We start from the raw sequence: 16,773 nt of genomic DNA, 5'->3' as shown, positions 1-16,773 counted from the left end.
TTCGTCCCGGTAAAGAAAAACATCCAAAAAAGAGACTAAGTCCGAACGTAAAAAGTTGACCGGGACCTTCCAGCCATCGTATCCGAGAAGGGCTCCACGGACGTCGGATCAAGATCCAGGTTTACCCCGGTCGAAGGATTTTCATCTCGAAAAAACGACTAAGTCCGAAGGTAAAAATCACCACCGAGGAAACCGACTTCGCGTATCCGGACAAGGGCTCCAGGAGGTCGGATCCAACTGGCAGGTTCGTCCCGGGGAAGAAAAACATCAAAAAAGAGACTAAGTCAGAAGGTAACTTTTTAACCGAGGCCTCCCGCGACTTGTAGCCGAGCAGGGCTCCATCGCGGTCGGCCTGAAAGTTTGACTTTGCCCCGGTCCTGGTGCAACCAGATGACCCGATTGGCGCTTTTTGTTTCTAAGCGCTAGAAAATAATAATACTTTAAAAATTCATATCTCCGGTTCCCCTGAACCGATTTTAATCGTTTTTGTGTCATTTTAAAGATAAAAATATAAACTATTTTTATAAATTGGTTTTGGATTTTTAAACTGTTTCCTGTGTTTTATTTAATTACTGTTTTGTGATATTTGAATGCTTTACACTTTGTCTCCTAAGTTAAGCCTTGACGCTCGTTGCCAAGCTACCAAGGGTAGAGCTGGGATTAATTTACTGAGACCTAACTGTACTTATGTGGAGGTTTGTGGCTTGTTGCTAGGTGTAGGTACCTACCTGCCCTACCAATAACCCATTTTCCAACAGTTATCTAGGGCACGGCACACCAGACTTAATGTAAGACTTTTTTGCAGTGCTTTACAAAAAAAACAATGAATAGGAAAGAGGAAGGTAAACCAAAATAGCACAATAATTGTGGTGCCCCTCAAATGAGTCAGATTGTTGAGCAACTTGTGCTTGATAATGTCAAAATGTCATTAAGAGTTTTAATTAAGTCTTGCTCGAGTGCCCCTTGGTCCCAGGTACTGAGTAGTTTTTCCCTGATATTCAACACATTTACCTCTGTGCCCCTGAGGGGTCTGAAACCTGTTTTAAAGCTGCTGTAAAGGCTCTTTGATTTTAGGCGTAGTGATAGTTGATAGATGCCCACAGTTTCAACTGTCTGTACAACAATAAATAACTCTGAGAAAGGTCGATATTTTGCAAGATTGCTTAGGCCCGCCAAACATTTCTTTGTAATAATATAATAGTAATAAGGATAGAATGTTTGATGTCCTGCTCCTGCAGAGAGAGGTATTGATTATGGTTTATGACTATGGGTTAGTATCTCCTTTTAGGTATGAAAATATGTTTCTGTTGAATTACTGCCTCATTATTTTGGGCTTGGAAGTATTCTATTTTTACCACCAGTGCAAGCTGAATGCACTCTGCAAGTAGGATGATAGCTTTGATTTATTCCTGTCTTTCCATTGCTCTGCCTTGACCATTAAATTTGCGAAGGTTATCTGTGAACCAGTGATTGCATTCATAGCCTAAGGCAGAGAGGTGGATAAGGGGACAAGAGTATCTAATACACCGGAACATTTTTTTTAGCTGTACCATCACATCTTCTGGTGACTTCAAATGTGGCCCGGTGAGTCCAGAAGCAGTCGTGTGAAACCAAAAGTTCTAGTTTAAGTTTCTGTGAAGCAAAGTGTTCTGGAGTGAAAGAAAATATTGTTTTTTTTGCAAAACTCAAATTCTTTGAAGAAGTTACTTATGGAGTGATAATGATAACTGCTGGAAAATTATGAAGTATAGTTTAATAGTCATGGGACATGGATCCAGGGAATGGTATTGTCAATGAGTTTGAACGTTAGTCAGTGTGCATTTCTTCAGTGATGTTTTGATTGTACAAGTAGAATAATCATCTCCCCAGACATTCCATAATGGGCAGGCTAGGTTTCCCTATGACTGTATCTGCATACTTCACTGCATTGTAGAGTGGCATAGCAAGGGTGCAGTGTCTCTTAGTGAAAATAAGGTAATCATGCCCACAAGCTAACGACTGAACACCATATTAAGCCATCTACTTCTGATGCATTGCCTGACCCGTCTTTCTTTGCATTTCCCTCCATCCTTTGTCTCTCATCCCTCCGTCCCTTGTTCTCTCCCTCACCCTCACCTTCCTGTTCTTTCCTCGTCTTCTCTTCTTTTCTGCATATGCTTTCTATGATCTCATTTAAGGCATTGTCAACTGAGCAGTAGAACGTTGTTGTTAGAAAAGTAGAGGTGTGCCAATGTTTTATCATTTTGATGGAGAAAAAACACACAGAATTTCACAGGTGTATTTCCATACTAGTACCACAAACATTGACAGCAAGCATAAATGCTTGCAGTTCCCAACCTCTCACGGACCAGCTACACAACATGCCCGAAATAATTGAGTTGCTGGATTAATACATGTGTGTAATTATTTTTTATTATCTACTTTTCTAACGGAGCCACTTTTATTTTAGTGCCTGGGTCTATTTCCTGTCACAGTCAGAACAAGTCACCCATTCCCACGCCAAATTGCCCAATTCAGTAAACTTTTTACGGTGTGTTTTTTTTCTTCCTCCTTGCTGAAAAATTCCATCTCGATTGGTTGGTTTCCCCCAATAAAAATCCATCACACTGGGTAATTCTAATAAATGTTTCTTCTGTCTGCAGGCCAAATTAAGTTATTTCTTCCTGAATTGTCTGCCATCTAGTGGATGAGTTCTGTGGCTCGGAAGATTTGTGCTCCTGTTGAACAACTTTTCTTCTCGGTGAATTTCACAGATTTTTTTAAAGAAGTTGTTTTTAATTATGGTCGGTACGCCCCCAGCTCATGACATTCTCTATCATAGCCAGTATTGTAAATGGCGAAACACTGAAAAGAAATGCTTTGGCTTTCTGCGATTTGGCGTTCTTCTCAGGCATAAAAAATGGCCCTATCACGTCCTTACAGCTGCAGAAGAGTTGACAGGGCAAATTGAGCCAAGGAGCTACAAATAAAGAAAACAATAAATGTATTCTTATGATTTGCATAAAAATATAAATTTTAACCTCGCATCTTCTATTTTTTTTCTTGTTTAAATAGTGTGCCTTTCCCAGCACTGGAGCTCGAATAATGATGTTCATTGGAGGACCACCAACTCAAGGTCCTGGAATGGTTGTAGGTGATGAACTTAAAACACCAATCCGATCGTGGCATGACATTGAAAAAGACAATGCCAAATATGTCAAAAAAGGAACTAAGGTAAAATGATATATTTTACATGATTCCGCAAAGTGTAATGAGTATAAATCGTAGCTTTTGGCATGTGTCCTGTGAAGAACAGGATTCCAAAGTCTGTTTTGTCAAAATAAAGCATTTTATTAATAAGTTCCTTTGCATATTACTGATGCAAGAAAGGCCATTAAAGTGAACCAGAATTTATGGTTGTAAAATCATTTCTTCTCCGATCACTGATTGAAAGTGGGCCATACTGTAGGACAGGAAATATTCATTGTTTATGACAGTGGTTCCCAATCTGTGGTCCGGGGACCCCTGGAGGTCCATGAAGCCTCCTCAGGGGGTCCGTGACTGCTTAAAAAATTAAATATTATTAACATTAATACAGTGTACATAAATAAAGTGGCTAAATGTAAAACTGAACATTTTAAAAAATACTGTAAATGTCAAGGAATTTGAAATTTGGAGGCTAAAAATGAAATTAGTACCCTCAGATTGATTTGTTGGAGCAGTGCAGGTGCATCAAATGGAATATACCTGTGGCTTCTACTGAATTTAGAAAAGCTTCAACCTTCCTGCTAAAACTATTTTTTGTTGTATTTTTTTATTTATACTTTGCAAAATAAATAAAATGTGTAATTTGTGTATGTGTTTGAATGATTGTTTCTGTATTTTTTGTATTGTTTAGTGTTTCAATTCATCAACAGCCCCAGCTTCCAGTAATAACTGAGTGGTGGGGGTCCTCGGATTCCAGTAATGATTCAGTGGGGGGGTCCCTGAGTTCCAGGAATGATTAAGTGGGGGTCCACAGAAGTCAAAAGGTTGGGAACCACTGAGGACAAAATAGGAACATGTGTCCATCTACACACCCTAGGACATAAGGGAATTTGTCCACCCTGTAAAAGTTTAATTTATTAATTTGAATTTTCTCTGAATTCTTGGGTAGGTATATGGCCATGTTGATGTTTGGGAACATGGCATCTAGGAACTTCCTAAAAAAAACGCAACAGCGCACTTTGTGACACCCCACCAGCAACAGTAGTTACACCCGGGTAACTGCCCGAGGCCAAAAGATGCAGTGAGCACAACACCTGCACGAATGGGAATGGAATTGCTGTGCAGGGTACTGCTGTCAAAATGTGGTTTAAGTAATGACATCACATCAAATATAACAGCACTACTGAACAGCCTATATTTTTCAAAGATTTCCTCCTCTGTCTGTTGGAAAATGGTAAGCCTGGTTCTTAACATCCTCTCCTGTCTACTCCTCCTCCTCCTCCTCCTCCTAATCTGCTGAGTAACCAGTAGTCACAATCTCCTCACAATCACATAGAGTGTAGCCATTGGGGAAGTCCCTGATGCATTCTCAGCCATCTTCTATAGTTTGCACACAGTTACCACCTGAAAAGAATAAGTGCAAAATTGCATGTGCAAATGGGCAATTTTTGTGTCGCACATAACGTTTGTGAGTCGCAAATTCTGATTCTGTATTTGCAACTCACAAATATTGGTCACAAAAATAATGATTCGCAAATCAGTTTAATCGCTTTTTTTGATTAGTGAATGGTGTTCGTGCATGCTGAAACACCACTTTTTCAGTTGCTAAGCTATTGGCGACCTTTGTGCGAGTCACAGATTGTTTTTACATCTAGACCCAGATCGTTCTGCTTCATTCTTTTATAGTGTGGGTAAATCTTTGTGTGAGATACAATAAAGTACACTGCTTTTCAGATATTAACTATGGAACGATGGGACAATGTTTTCGGGTCTGCCATGTCGTGTGCTCTAAGATTCATCCCTCAGTGACATGTTCTCAATATTCATATGGCCCCGTAAGTTACCTTCACCCAAATATATGGTTTCCAGTTTTATCATTTTACTGAAATACACCGCTAAAAAGCAAATTGAAATCTTTTTTCTCTTTTGCACTTTGATGAATCTCTTATGTTTGTTTTTGAATGGATGTTTGATAGTTACTTAAAATTGAATTGGAATAAAAAAGGATGTACTCCTAAGAGAGACTGTTCATTCTCCCTAGGTGAGTGGCGGCGTCACTCCGTGGTGAGCCCTCAACTGTCACCTAATCCAGAAACCTAAGTGTAATTTTTGACACACCTTTGTGTTTTAAGGCTCATGTCATGAAGGTTGCTGCTTGTTATTTTTCGGCAATCGGACTTGTATGGAAAATTCTTCCGATCTTTTTCTTTCCGAGAGATGATTATGCAATTGATTTCTGCCTGTCTGTACTACTAAAATGCCTGCTTTACAGACTTCAGGTAATACAAACTTCTGAACGGCTCATTTTGGAACTACTAACGGGAGAGCAGATATTTTACCATTTGAAGAAACATCACAGGCTGCCTTTCTCCAAAAAAGTTTTAAATGATCATGTGTTTGTCACAATTCTATTGAAACACAAGACCTTCCTATACAGTTTCTCTTGCACTGGGATAGCTTTTAAGAGTACTGTGTGCTCCATAATCTAATTTCATTCATGTTTGAGAATTTTTTTCTGATTACGCGATTAACAAAAATCATGTACAGTTAGTTTATTTCATTTCTTAAAAGGCCTGTTCATGGGCTTTGATTTTTTTAAATGTGATTAACAGTGACTGAAAAAATGATTTATAAGTAATAGATGTGATAATATGCTCTCAACAACCTTAACGTTTTACTCTGGTGCCCTTTATGAAAAATGGTCTGGTGCCAAACCATTTGCCTTTCTGCACAGTAGACATGCAGCTGAAATTTTGCACTGTTTTTTTGCACCAGTTCAACATTTCCGCAACATGTTCCCATGAAAGGAAACAAGCTTTGGCAAAGCTAGTAGGTCTCACCTACGAGATAAGAGCTGTTGGGGTTATCAAAGTTTAGCCATGTTGTGCAACATCCGTGCTTTATAGTTTGAAAAAAAAAACATCAGCAAAGCCCACAGGTGTCTGACAACCATTGGCTTTGTCAGCGTTTTTAGTCCTTTTGTAAAGCAGCATGGCTGCTATGCAGCATGACTGAAAGTAATTTAAAATAAATAAATACATAACAATGCTATGACTGGCCAGTGCTCGCTTCATCATAGTGCTTTTTTTTTGTTTATTACCGGATGAGGTTGGGAGGCTAAAAGGAGGGAGGGGTGTAGGAGGGGAGAGGGAAAGCAACAACACCGACATTTGGTGGGAGGATGTCAGACAGGAGACAAACAAAATGACCAGAAGGAGGGAGCAAGCAATGAAATGGGCAGTGGGTGGGGACATGCACCAATACAGAAATTGGGCGAGGGAAGAAGAGAGAGCAACAAGACCGGCAGCGGGAGGAGGCGAGTTACAAGAAAGTGAACAAGACACACCACAGGAGTGGCCAATCAACCACCCCAACACCGGGAGGTTGTGGGGTGGAGTTAACATTTAGGGCTGGGGGCCCAAAGTAACATAGATGGTGAGTACACAAGAGTGGCAGTTGGAAAAGACATGCCTTCTGATTGAATGCTTAAACAAAAAGAAAAAAAGTAGCAATTAATAGGGGAATAATGAACAAATTTGGGCCATGCTCCAGAGGAGGGACAAATACCAGAAGTGGAAGTGAATTTCGCATGCTCCAACTAATGAAAAAAAAGCAAATGAGTGTAACAGTGAAGCCAGCCAATGGCAAGCAGTGTAAGGAAATTTCTCCAGTTTTGACTCTTTCATAGATCCACATGCTTGAATCTTCCCCACCGTCATGGTTGGAGTCTCACAGTAATAATAGTCAAAAAATTGCTGTACTTAAGCATTGAAAATCGCATAGAAATTAAGACAGTGGTAGCCAATTCACATTGTTTTAGTGCAACCAAGCCCAGACCCTAAAGCACTAATCCCCTGCAGAACCACCACACCTCAGATTTCTTACTGCACATCATGTGTGAGGGAATCCCCCTGAGCTCTGCTCAGTTTCAGTTCTTTGTCAACTTTTGACCTTTTCTTCTACTCTCTGAAGTGGTATTTTGACCTTCAGGCAACTCAAAGGTAACAGCTTTTGGGTTATTTTTTTCTGGTTACCACCATGTCCGAGAGATCTAAGAAGAGGCTGTTCAGGCCTTGCAAATCCTGTGGGAAATCAAGACTGTTCTTTGAAGATCCCAATAAGGAATGCCTTTATTGCTTACACACTCATCATAAACCTATGGAGTGTAATCATTGCAGGAATTTTTCGGCCAAGACCCTAAAAGCCTGTGAAGTTGGTCTCCTCCTTTAGCTTCAGAAGAATACCCATTATGACTCTAATTCTGATGATGAGGTACAGCATCGTTCTTCATCTGGGGAAAAAGCATAAAAATGAGGGCTCGCCCTCATATGAAAAGGGATACCAAGAGAGCAAGGTCTCACTGCAAGGATTCTGGGTCTGAAAGATCTGCCACTAGAGAGCATTCTGAAGCATCATCTTCTCACCAAAAGGCTCCTTATTTCTATTTAACCGTACCTGTCAATCCTTTAAAGGAGCCACCACTGAAGAAAATCTGTTGGTCGGTGGACCCATTGCTGAGAATCATTCTATCCATAGCTGATGCGTCGACCGTTAAGCTGTTGACACAGATGTCTTCTATGTCATTGACAGCGTTAGTAACTCTGCCAACGAGAACAAGGTTGATGAAGAAAGTATCAACTAAGTCATTGACTATGCCGGTATTGACGACACCACCATCGAGACCCACGACTATTCCATCCACAAAGAGATTGTCTCTTCAGCTGTTGATGCGGTTGTTGTGGAGACCAGTAACAGCTATTAAAAGAGACAGTTTTCATCTCCGATTAAATAATTCTGGTACTTTTGCATCAGGTTCCAAGCAAGGTGACATCTCTGCCCCGGTGTGTCTTATTGTGATGCAGGAGTCTGGTGATGAGGGACCATTTGGCTCAGCTTACAGTCCCACTCAGTTACATGCCAAATGCCAGGGCACTGATGATGATGATGATGATGATGCTGGTGAGGACACTTCTACATACTTAGAATGACGTTTTTCTTTTCAAGACAGACAACAACCAGCTACTTATCATTATGATACCTTTCAAGAACATTATTGTTACGATGAGCCCTATGAGGAACATCAGAACTCGCATGAAGGCACCATTTTGGTTCCTGTATGGCTGGTAACTGACTTGCCTCACATGCTGAACGACTATTCCAGGAGGGTTACTGAAGCAAATGCTGCAGTACAGCATATTCTGGTTTGCTCCGAAATACCAGGTGTAGTGTTTTACAGTTCCTACGACTCAAGCAGGACTATATATTTGGTCAACATAAAAGTCAGAGTATAGAGACTTAACCCACATATACCATCAGGATTTGTTGACTTGGTTCCTAGCCAGCTCACAGTGTCCTGACAGAACCCCTGAGCACACCAGGGTCCCAGATGGGTTTTGCAACCTCAAACAGGACTGCTCAGATTCCAAGGAAGTCGTTGTAACTCAGAGTACCCAAGATAAGACACAAAAAAGATTGGAAAAATGTAATTTAGATCATGTATTGCAACAATCTTATTCTTGCATAAAACACATGACCTGCGACTATTAGGCAAACTAGACAAAGCATGGTAACCAGCATTACATAAATGGTGAAAAAGATACGGTTCAACTCATTATTGTATTGGTATACTCCTAGCTGCTGTTACCTAGACTCTCAAGAGCATAGTGGAAGTACCCTCTGCCAGATCTATTGGGACTGCTGACCCCCACCCGTACCTGGGTAAGATGTACCAGGAAGCCAGGAAGGTGGACAAGTGTAGTGCAGGCTGTTTGACCTGTACAGGGTAGAGGTCAGAATCAGGATCAGCATCAGAGTCAGCCAAGCTGCATCTTGGGCACTGTGTGCCACATTCCAGGTTAGTACAAGCGGAAGTGCTCCTCTGATGGATATGGCGCAGAGGCAGTTTTTAAAACACATGCACTGTTCGTGCCACACTGTGTCAGAGGTGCAGGCTTGACCCTATATTTGCAAATGCGGAGCGGTCTCCACAGACAATCAGAATATTTAGGGCATCACGTTCTGTGTGCTCAGACTTGGACAGAGTTGAGTTACTAGATGGCATCAGCGCTTACAAGAAACAAGCAACATGTACAGTGATTTTGCAGTACATTATTGATTGAATGATAAGCCATGCAAAAGGATACCAGCAGAAAAGAAATACTAAAATAAAATGCTCATTTAAAAATAGAGGCTTTAAGCAGGCCCTAACATGCTTTACCACAGTGTCTCTTCCAAAAACTCCTTTGAACATGCAAACACAAAAAGAAAGACAAGCTGTGCATCCAATTACTATACGAGATGACATTTGAGAATTATAGGGAGGAACAGCCAAAGGAAGATGAAATTCCTCAGAATCCTTCAGGTGATAGCTAGGAATGGGATGATTACATGGCTCCTTTGTCTGCTTTGCCCATACCAACACCTGCTAAATCACCTCCAGGTGACATAGGGAACATTTTTATGAGCTTTTGGAATAGGCCTCTAAACCTTTTGACTTGCCTCTGACTGTCAAACAGACTGAGTGTGTCGTATATGACTTTAAAGATTCAGCTATAAAATCCATCTGTTCAATACCCGTTATTGATTACATTTGGGAGGAAGGTTTGAAACTCCTGAAGACCCTTGCTTCGGTGGCAGATGTTGTCACTTGGCTGGATAAGAAGTATAAGGTGCCAAACAACTCAACTACTTGTTTCATTGGTCACCCGCACCCTGAATCTCATCATGAAGGCAGCACAAATTCAGTCCAGAAACCCTTCTGCTCCATGCTCCATCCCTCCTGATAAGGAGGATAAGCGGTTGGACAGTATTGGCAAGTGCTTCTCAGCTATGGCGGTAACTTCCATCAGGGCATCCAATTCGCTGGCCATATTAGAGAGGTATGATCGACAAATGTCGTCTGACATTCCAGCACTTCTGGAATATTTACCAGAGGATAAAACGGAAAGGAGCAAAATAAATTCTTCAGGAAGGCGAGAGAGTACAATCCAAATTTATATTTAAATACAGCGATGGATTTCTCCTCAACAGCCTTTCACCAGATCGCAGTTGCGGTTGTCCCACTCTTTCAAGGTCGATTGAAAGCCATGTCCTTTTGCTCAGAGGTTGAAGCCAAAATATTAGGCATGCCATTTGATGCAGAGAATAATTTTGGTAAATATTTGGTTGGTGCCCTTCAATCTATAAAGGCAGACAAGGATACTGCATGTTCTGTGGGCACATTGCAGCAGTGACGCTTTCAGCCTTTATGTGGAGGCATAGGAAGAAGACAGTTCATGCCCAGAGTATCTTACCAGCAAAACAGATACCACCCCTGTTCTCAACAAAAGGTATCATCCTCAATATACACAGCAACAGCAATATAGGACTACTTCAGCCTCTTCGTATTAAAGGCAGCCTGCACGTAGATGCCTTCCGGCTGGAGAAAAAACCCAAGATGCCTCAAGGCACCAGTGGCAGCTAGCGGGCACTAGTCTCTCATTGATGGCATCAAGGAAAACACCTTTTCAAAGTTTACAAACAATGGAAAAGTATTTAGTCAGACAAATGGATGTTAGACGTAATACAGCATGGCCACACCCTGGAATTTATTCACAAGCCTCTTAATCCTCCTCCTCGCAGAAGGTTCCATCGTCCTCTGTCTCTGATAAAGCAGGACATTAGGTTGCCTATCTCCAAGGATGCAATAGAAGAGGCTCCGTTAATACACCGCAACAAGGTTTCTATTCAAGCTTCTTCCTCATTAAAAAAGAAGTTGGGAAAATGGAGACAAATGATGAATTTGAAGCTGTTAAACAAATACATAAAGAAACAACCTTTGGGAATGCTATCTTTACAGGAGATTCTACAACTTGTAAATACAGGAGATTATATAACATCTCTAGATCTCCTAGATGGTTCCTTACATATCCCCATACATGAGGCATCGGAAGTTTCTGAGGTTCGAGTTGGCAGGGTGCCATTATCAATACAAAGTACTTCCCTAGGGGTTGTGTTGAGCTCCCAGAGTCTTCACAAAATGCGTGGCCCCTGTGGCGGCGTTCTTGAGAGGAAACTGTCACCTGGTGTTACCATACCTGGCAGACTGGCTTATAAAGTGCCCCACATTCCCATCAGCAAGAAGATCTACTTGGGCGTATTTAGGGCTGTTGAGAGCTTTAAGTCTAAAAAATGAACAAGGAAAATTTTTTCCCAACTCCATCCGTTTTCCTGGCAGCAATTCTGGATGCGAATGTCTCCAAGCCATACCCAACTGTGGAATGATATCAACACATAACAGCACTAACAGCTTCCCTTTCACGAATAATTTTCACTTCTGTTCAGACTTTCAAGTTGATGTTGGGAATGATGTCATCTTTTATTCCCTTAATCTTAGATTGTTGTCTTCTTATGAGAAAATTACAGAAGCAATTAGATGCACATTTAATTCAATGCCAGCAAACCTTTGAAGACACACTATCACTTACCACAGCTATAAAGTTAATGATGGCAAAACAGCAAACATTTCTCAATGTCTATTATTCATTCCTGTGCAGCCCCGTATGGCAATGACAACAGACGCTTCCCTCGAAAGCTGGGGAGCTCATCTGCATGACCTAGAAATTCATGAAAAATGGTCTGGTCAAGAGGCAAAAATGCACATCAGTCTTCTGGAATTGAAGACGGTATTCCTGGGCCTCCAATCTTTTCTTCCTAGAATATGCAATTCATCTGTATTGGTAAGAACAGACAAAACCACAACCGTTTTTTATCTCACCAAGCAGCGAAGAACAAGATCAAAGATCTTGTCTTCTCAAGCCTAGCAAATATGAGGCTGATTAATTGCTCACATTTCTCCACGAGCGGAACATGTTCCTGAAGTGGAGAACAAATGGGCATATTTCCTGAGCAGGATTGTAAAACAGTGTTATGAATGGAAACTAAATCAGCTTCAAATTTTTCATCAGTGGGGAATCAGAAATGTCTATTTGCAAACCTTCAAAACATAAAATGCAAGATGTATGCAAGCAGGTTTCCACATAGAAAGTATTGGGGAAATGCATTTCAACTTGCTTAGACAGGAATGTTTGCTTTTGCTTTCCACCCTTTTTCCCTGATTCCAAAAGTTCTTTGCCAAATGAAGCAGGAACCATGGTGCCTCATTCTGATAGCTCCAGTGTGGTCAAGACATTCCTAGTTCACAGAGCTTCTTCTCCTATCAGAGTGTCAACACATTCAGTTCAAGCCTACGGAAAATCTCCTGTTAGTGAACAAAGGCCAGGTTTTTCACCACCAAATACATTTACTCCTCTTGTCAGTTTGGCTCCTTACGACCATGAATTTGGATCACTGAACATGCCAGAAGATTGCAGGATGGTTCATCAGCATTCTCGTGTGGATGCCACAGGTAAATCTTAGAAGGTGAAATGAAGGAGTTTTTTTTGTTGGTGTGTCGATAGTCCTCTGCATCCACTTACATCCGCTCTAGAGCAGATATTATTTACGCCACCTAGTAAAATCAGGTCTGGCACTTTCTTCTATAAAGGTGCATCTGGCCGCTATTTCCAGACTTCGGAGGCTAAGAAGGGGTCCACCAGACTAATCAAGGAGTTTATGAGAGGTCTTTTTAGAGTTTATCCTTCTTTAAAAACTCCTTCAGTAACATGGAAGCTAAATACGATTTTGACACAGCGCATGAGAAGTCCTTTCAAACCTATGCATAAGGCATACATGTGTTTCATGGAAAGTGTCTCACCTCTGCAAGGAGGATAAGTGAGAGTCAGGCCTTTACAATAAATAATTCTTACTTACAATTCTAGGATGACTAAGTCATATTAAGAAGTAATCCTAAATTGATTCCAAAAGTGCCATCTTCATTTCACATGAATGACCCTATTGTGTTTTCAACATTTTTTAAAAAGCCTCGTCCACAGATGAATGAGCCCTACATCCTTTGATTGTCAAATGTTGTTTAAAATTCTATATAGATAGAATAAAGGCTTTTCAAAAATCGGAAGAACTTCTGATTTAATTCGCTCCACCTAGAAATGGTCACTCTTTATCGCAGAGCAGAATAGCTCTTTGGGTTTCTGGAGCCATTACTTTTTGCCATGACAAAGCTGGAAAACCATTGACTGCAAAGGTTAAAGCACACTCTGCAAGAAAAGTAGCAGCATCTTCAACTTTGCTGGAGTTTCGTTACTGGACGTTTGCAGGGCTACGACGTGGACTAATGCCCACTCCTTCACAAAACATTGTCTGGATTCTTCACGGAAAGCAGATACTGCTGTTGGGCAGGCAGTATTACATCGCCCTTTTCAGTAAGGTACAGAAGCCTTATTTTTATCATATATATATATATATATATATATATATATATATATATATATATATATATATGTTCGATGGCATCTGTCGCTGTAGATACACATGTTGTGCATAGCCCGCCATCTGGTGTTGGGTCGGAGTGTTACAAGTTGTTTTTCTTCGAAGAAGTCTTTCGAGTCACAGGACCGAGGGACTCCTCCTCTTTGTCTCCATTGCGCATGGGCGTCGACTCCATCTTCGATTGTTTTCTTTCCGCCATCGGGTTCGGACGTGTTCCTTTCGCTCCGGGTTTCGGAACGGAAAGTTAGCTAAATATCGGAAAAATTACGTCGGTATTGTTGCGTTCGGGATCGGCTTAGTTAGAATCGACACCGAATCGAAGAGTGAAGAGCTCCGGTACCCTTCGGGGTAGTTTTCGATCCCCCTTCGGGGCCTGGTCGGCCCGACCGCGTGTAAAACAACGCTGATGGAACGGACCCCGTTCCGTTTCTGTCCTAAATGCCACAACAAATACCCGTATACAGACCAACATTTGGTCTGTAACCTGTGCCTGTCGCCTGAGCACAGTGAAGAGACTTGCGAGGCCTGTCGTGCGTTCCGGTCCCGAAAAACACTCCGTGACCGTCGAGCCAGAAGACTGCAGATGGCGTCCACGCCGACAGCTCACCGAGAGTTCGAGGAACAAGAGGAAGAAGAAACCTTCTCGATCAATGATTCGGACTCTGAAGAATTCGACGACCAAAAAACTGTGAGTAAGACGTCGAAGCCAGCACACAAGAAAAGTGACAAGGCCCAGGGGACGCCACTGCCACCAGGCCATGGCTCGACCCATAAATTCGGTGACCGACCATCGGCACCGAAAAAGGCCGAAATGGTGCCGAGATCGTCCGACTCCGGTCGAGACACCGGCACACAGCCTTCTCGGGACCGAGAAAGTGCTGCTGAAAAACATCGACGCCGAGATATCTGAGCCGAAACTGCTCGACGCAGAGACTGCGGCACCGAGGAAGATCGACGCCGAGAGGGTTCGACTCCGAAAAAGAAGAAGGTCACTTCGGAGCCGAAAAAGAGTACAGACAGGGTTTCGGTGCAAAAACAACCCGCAACCGACCCACCTACCGGTTCCTATTCAGAGGAGCAATCACTGTCCTCTCAGATGCGAAAGCATAGATTTGAGGAAGAGTTGCAATCCACCGAAGTGGACCACACTCAGAAACGTATTTTTATACAGGAAGGAACAGGGAAAATAAGCACCCTTCCCCCTATTAGGAGAAAAAGGAGACTGGAGTTTCAATCAGACCAAGCACCACAAACAAAAATGGTGAAAAAGGTAACTCCGCCACCCTCTCAAAAGGTAACTCCGCCACCCTCTCCTCCACCTGTAACTAACGTTTCACCGGCACAAACTCCATCACATTCCCCGGCTCACACCACCATGAGCCAAGGTGATCAGGACCAAGACGCTTGGGACTTATACGACGCCCCAGTGTCGGACAACAGTCCAGAGGCGTACCCTACAAAGCCCTCACCACCGGAAGATAGCACAGCATACTCACAAGTGGTGGCTAGAGCAGCAGAGTTCCACAACGTGTCCCTACACTCGGAACCAGTCGAGGATGACTTCTTATTCAACACCCTCTCCTCCACCCATAGCTCCTACCAAAGCCTGCCTATGCTCCCAGGAATGCTTCGGCACGCAAAGGAAATCTTCAAGGAGCCGGTCAAGAGTAGAGCAATAACACCAAGAGTGGAAAAGAAATATAAAGCACCTCCCGCAGACCCTGTTTTCATCAGCTCACAGCTGCCACCAGATTCCGTCGTAGTAGGAGCAGCTCGCAAGAGAGCCAACTCCCACACATCTGGGGATGCACCGCCCCCAGATAAAGAGAGCCGCAAGTTCGATGCAGCCGGAAAGAGAGTCGCAGTACAAGCTGCAAACCAGTGGCGCATCGCTAGCTCTCAAGCACTACTTGCGCGCTATGACAGAGCCCATTGGGACGAGATGCAACACCTCATTGAGCATCTACCCAAAGAGCTACAAAAGAGGGCGAAACAGGTGGTTGAGGAAGGACAGAACATATCTAATAATCAGATACGCTCCTCTATGGATGCAGCGGACACAGCTGCAAGAACAATTAACACATCTGTGACTATCAGAAGGCACGCATGGCTACGAACGTCTGGTTTTAAACCAGAGATTCAGCAGGCAGTGCTCAATATGCCATTCAATGAGAAACAACTGTTCGGACCAGAAGTGGACACGGCGATTGAAAAACTCAAAAAGGACACTGACACTGCTAAAGCCATGGGCGCACTCTACTCCCCGCAAAGCAGAGGCACTTACAGCACCTTCCGCAAAACATCCTTTAGAGGGGGGTTTCGGGGTCAAGCCACACAAGCCAGCACCTCACAGGCCACACCGTCCAGCTACCAGGGACAGTACCAAAGGGGAGGCTTTCGGGGCCAATACAGAGGACAATTCCCTAGGAATAGGGGAAAATTTCAAAGCCCCAAAACCCCTACAACCAAACAGTGACTCACATGTCACTCATCCCCTCCACACAACACCAGTGGGGGGAAGAATAGGTCAGTATTACCAAGCATGGGAGGAAATAACTACAGACACTTGGGTCTTAGCAATTATCCAACATGGTTATTGCATAGAATTTCTGCAAATCCCTCCAAACATACCACCAAAAGCACAGAATTTATCAAAACAACATTCAGACCTTCTGGAAATAGAAGTTCAAGCATTATTGCAAAAGAACGCAATAGAACTAGTACCAAAGACACAAATAAACACAGGAGTTTATTCCCTGTACTTCCTAATACCAAAAAAGGACAAAACACTGAGACCAATCCTAGACCTCAGAACACTAAACACCTACATCAAATCAGAACACTTTCACATGGTCACGCTACAAGAAGTGTTACCATTGCTAAAGCAACAGGACTACATGACAACCTTAGATCTCAAAGACGCGTATTTCCACATACCAATACATCCGTAGCACAGGAAATACCTAAGGTTCGTATTCAAGGGAATACATTAACAATTCAAAGTATTGCCCTTCGGTTTAACAACTGCACCAAGAGTCTTCACAAAGTGCCTAGCAGTAGTGGCTGCACACATCAGAAGGCAGCAAATACACGTATTCCCGTATCTAGACGACTGGCTAATCAAAACCGACTCACTGACAAGGTGCTCGCACCACACAGATCAAGTCATGCAAACCCTCTACAAACTCGGTTTCACCATCAACTATGCAAAATCACACATTC

At 42.5% G+C, this 16,773-nt stretch overlaps 1 protein-coding gene across 1 annotated transcript in view; it reads left to right on the top strand.

Moving 5' to 3' along the window:
- The window catches only part of SEC23A (SEC23 homolog A, COPII coat complex component), a 754,311-nt gene that overhangs the window by 219,259 nt on the left and 518,279 nt on the right, over positions 1-16,773 (top strand). Inside the window, exon 8 of the mRNA XM_069208610.1 lies at positions 3,055-3,213. Within this exon, the coding sequence (XP_069064711.1) occupies positions 3,055-3,213 (159 nt within the window). The remainder of the gene's footprint in view (positions 1-3,054; positions 3,214-16,773) is intronic.

This window comes from Pleurodeles waltl, chromosome 9, assembly GCF_031143425.1.
Source record: "Pleurodeles waltl isolate 20211129_DDA chromosome 9, aPleWal1.hap1.20221129, whole genome shotgun sequence".
NCBI classification, from domain to species: domain Eukaryota; kingdom Metazoa; phylum Chordata; class Amphibia; order Caudata; family Salamandridae; genus Pleurodeles; species Pleurodeles waltl.
Note: the sequence above shows the minus strand (reverse complement) of the source record. Positions and strands in the feature narration are given on the sequence as shown.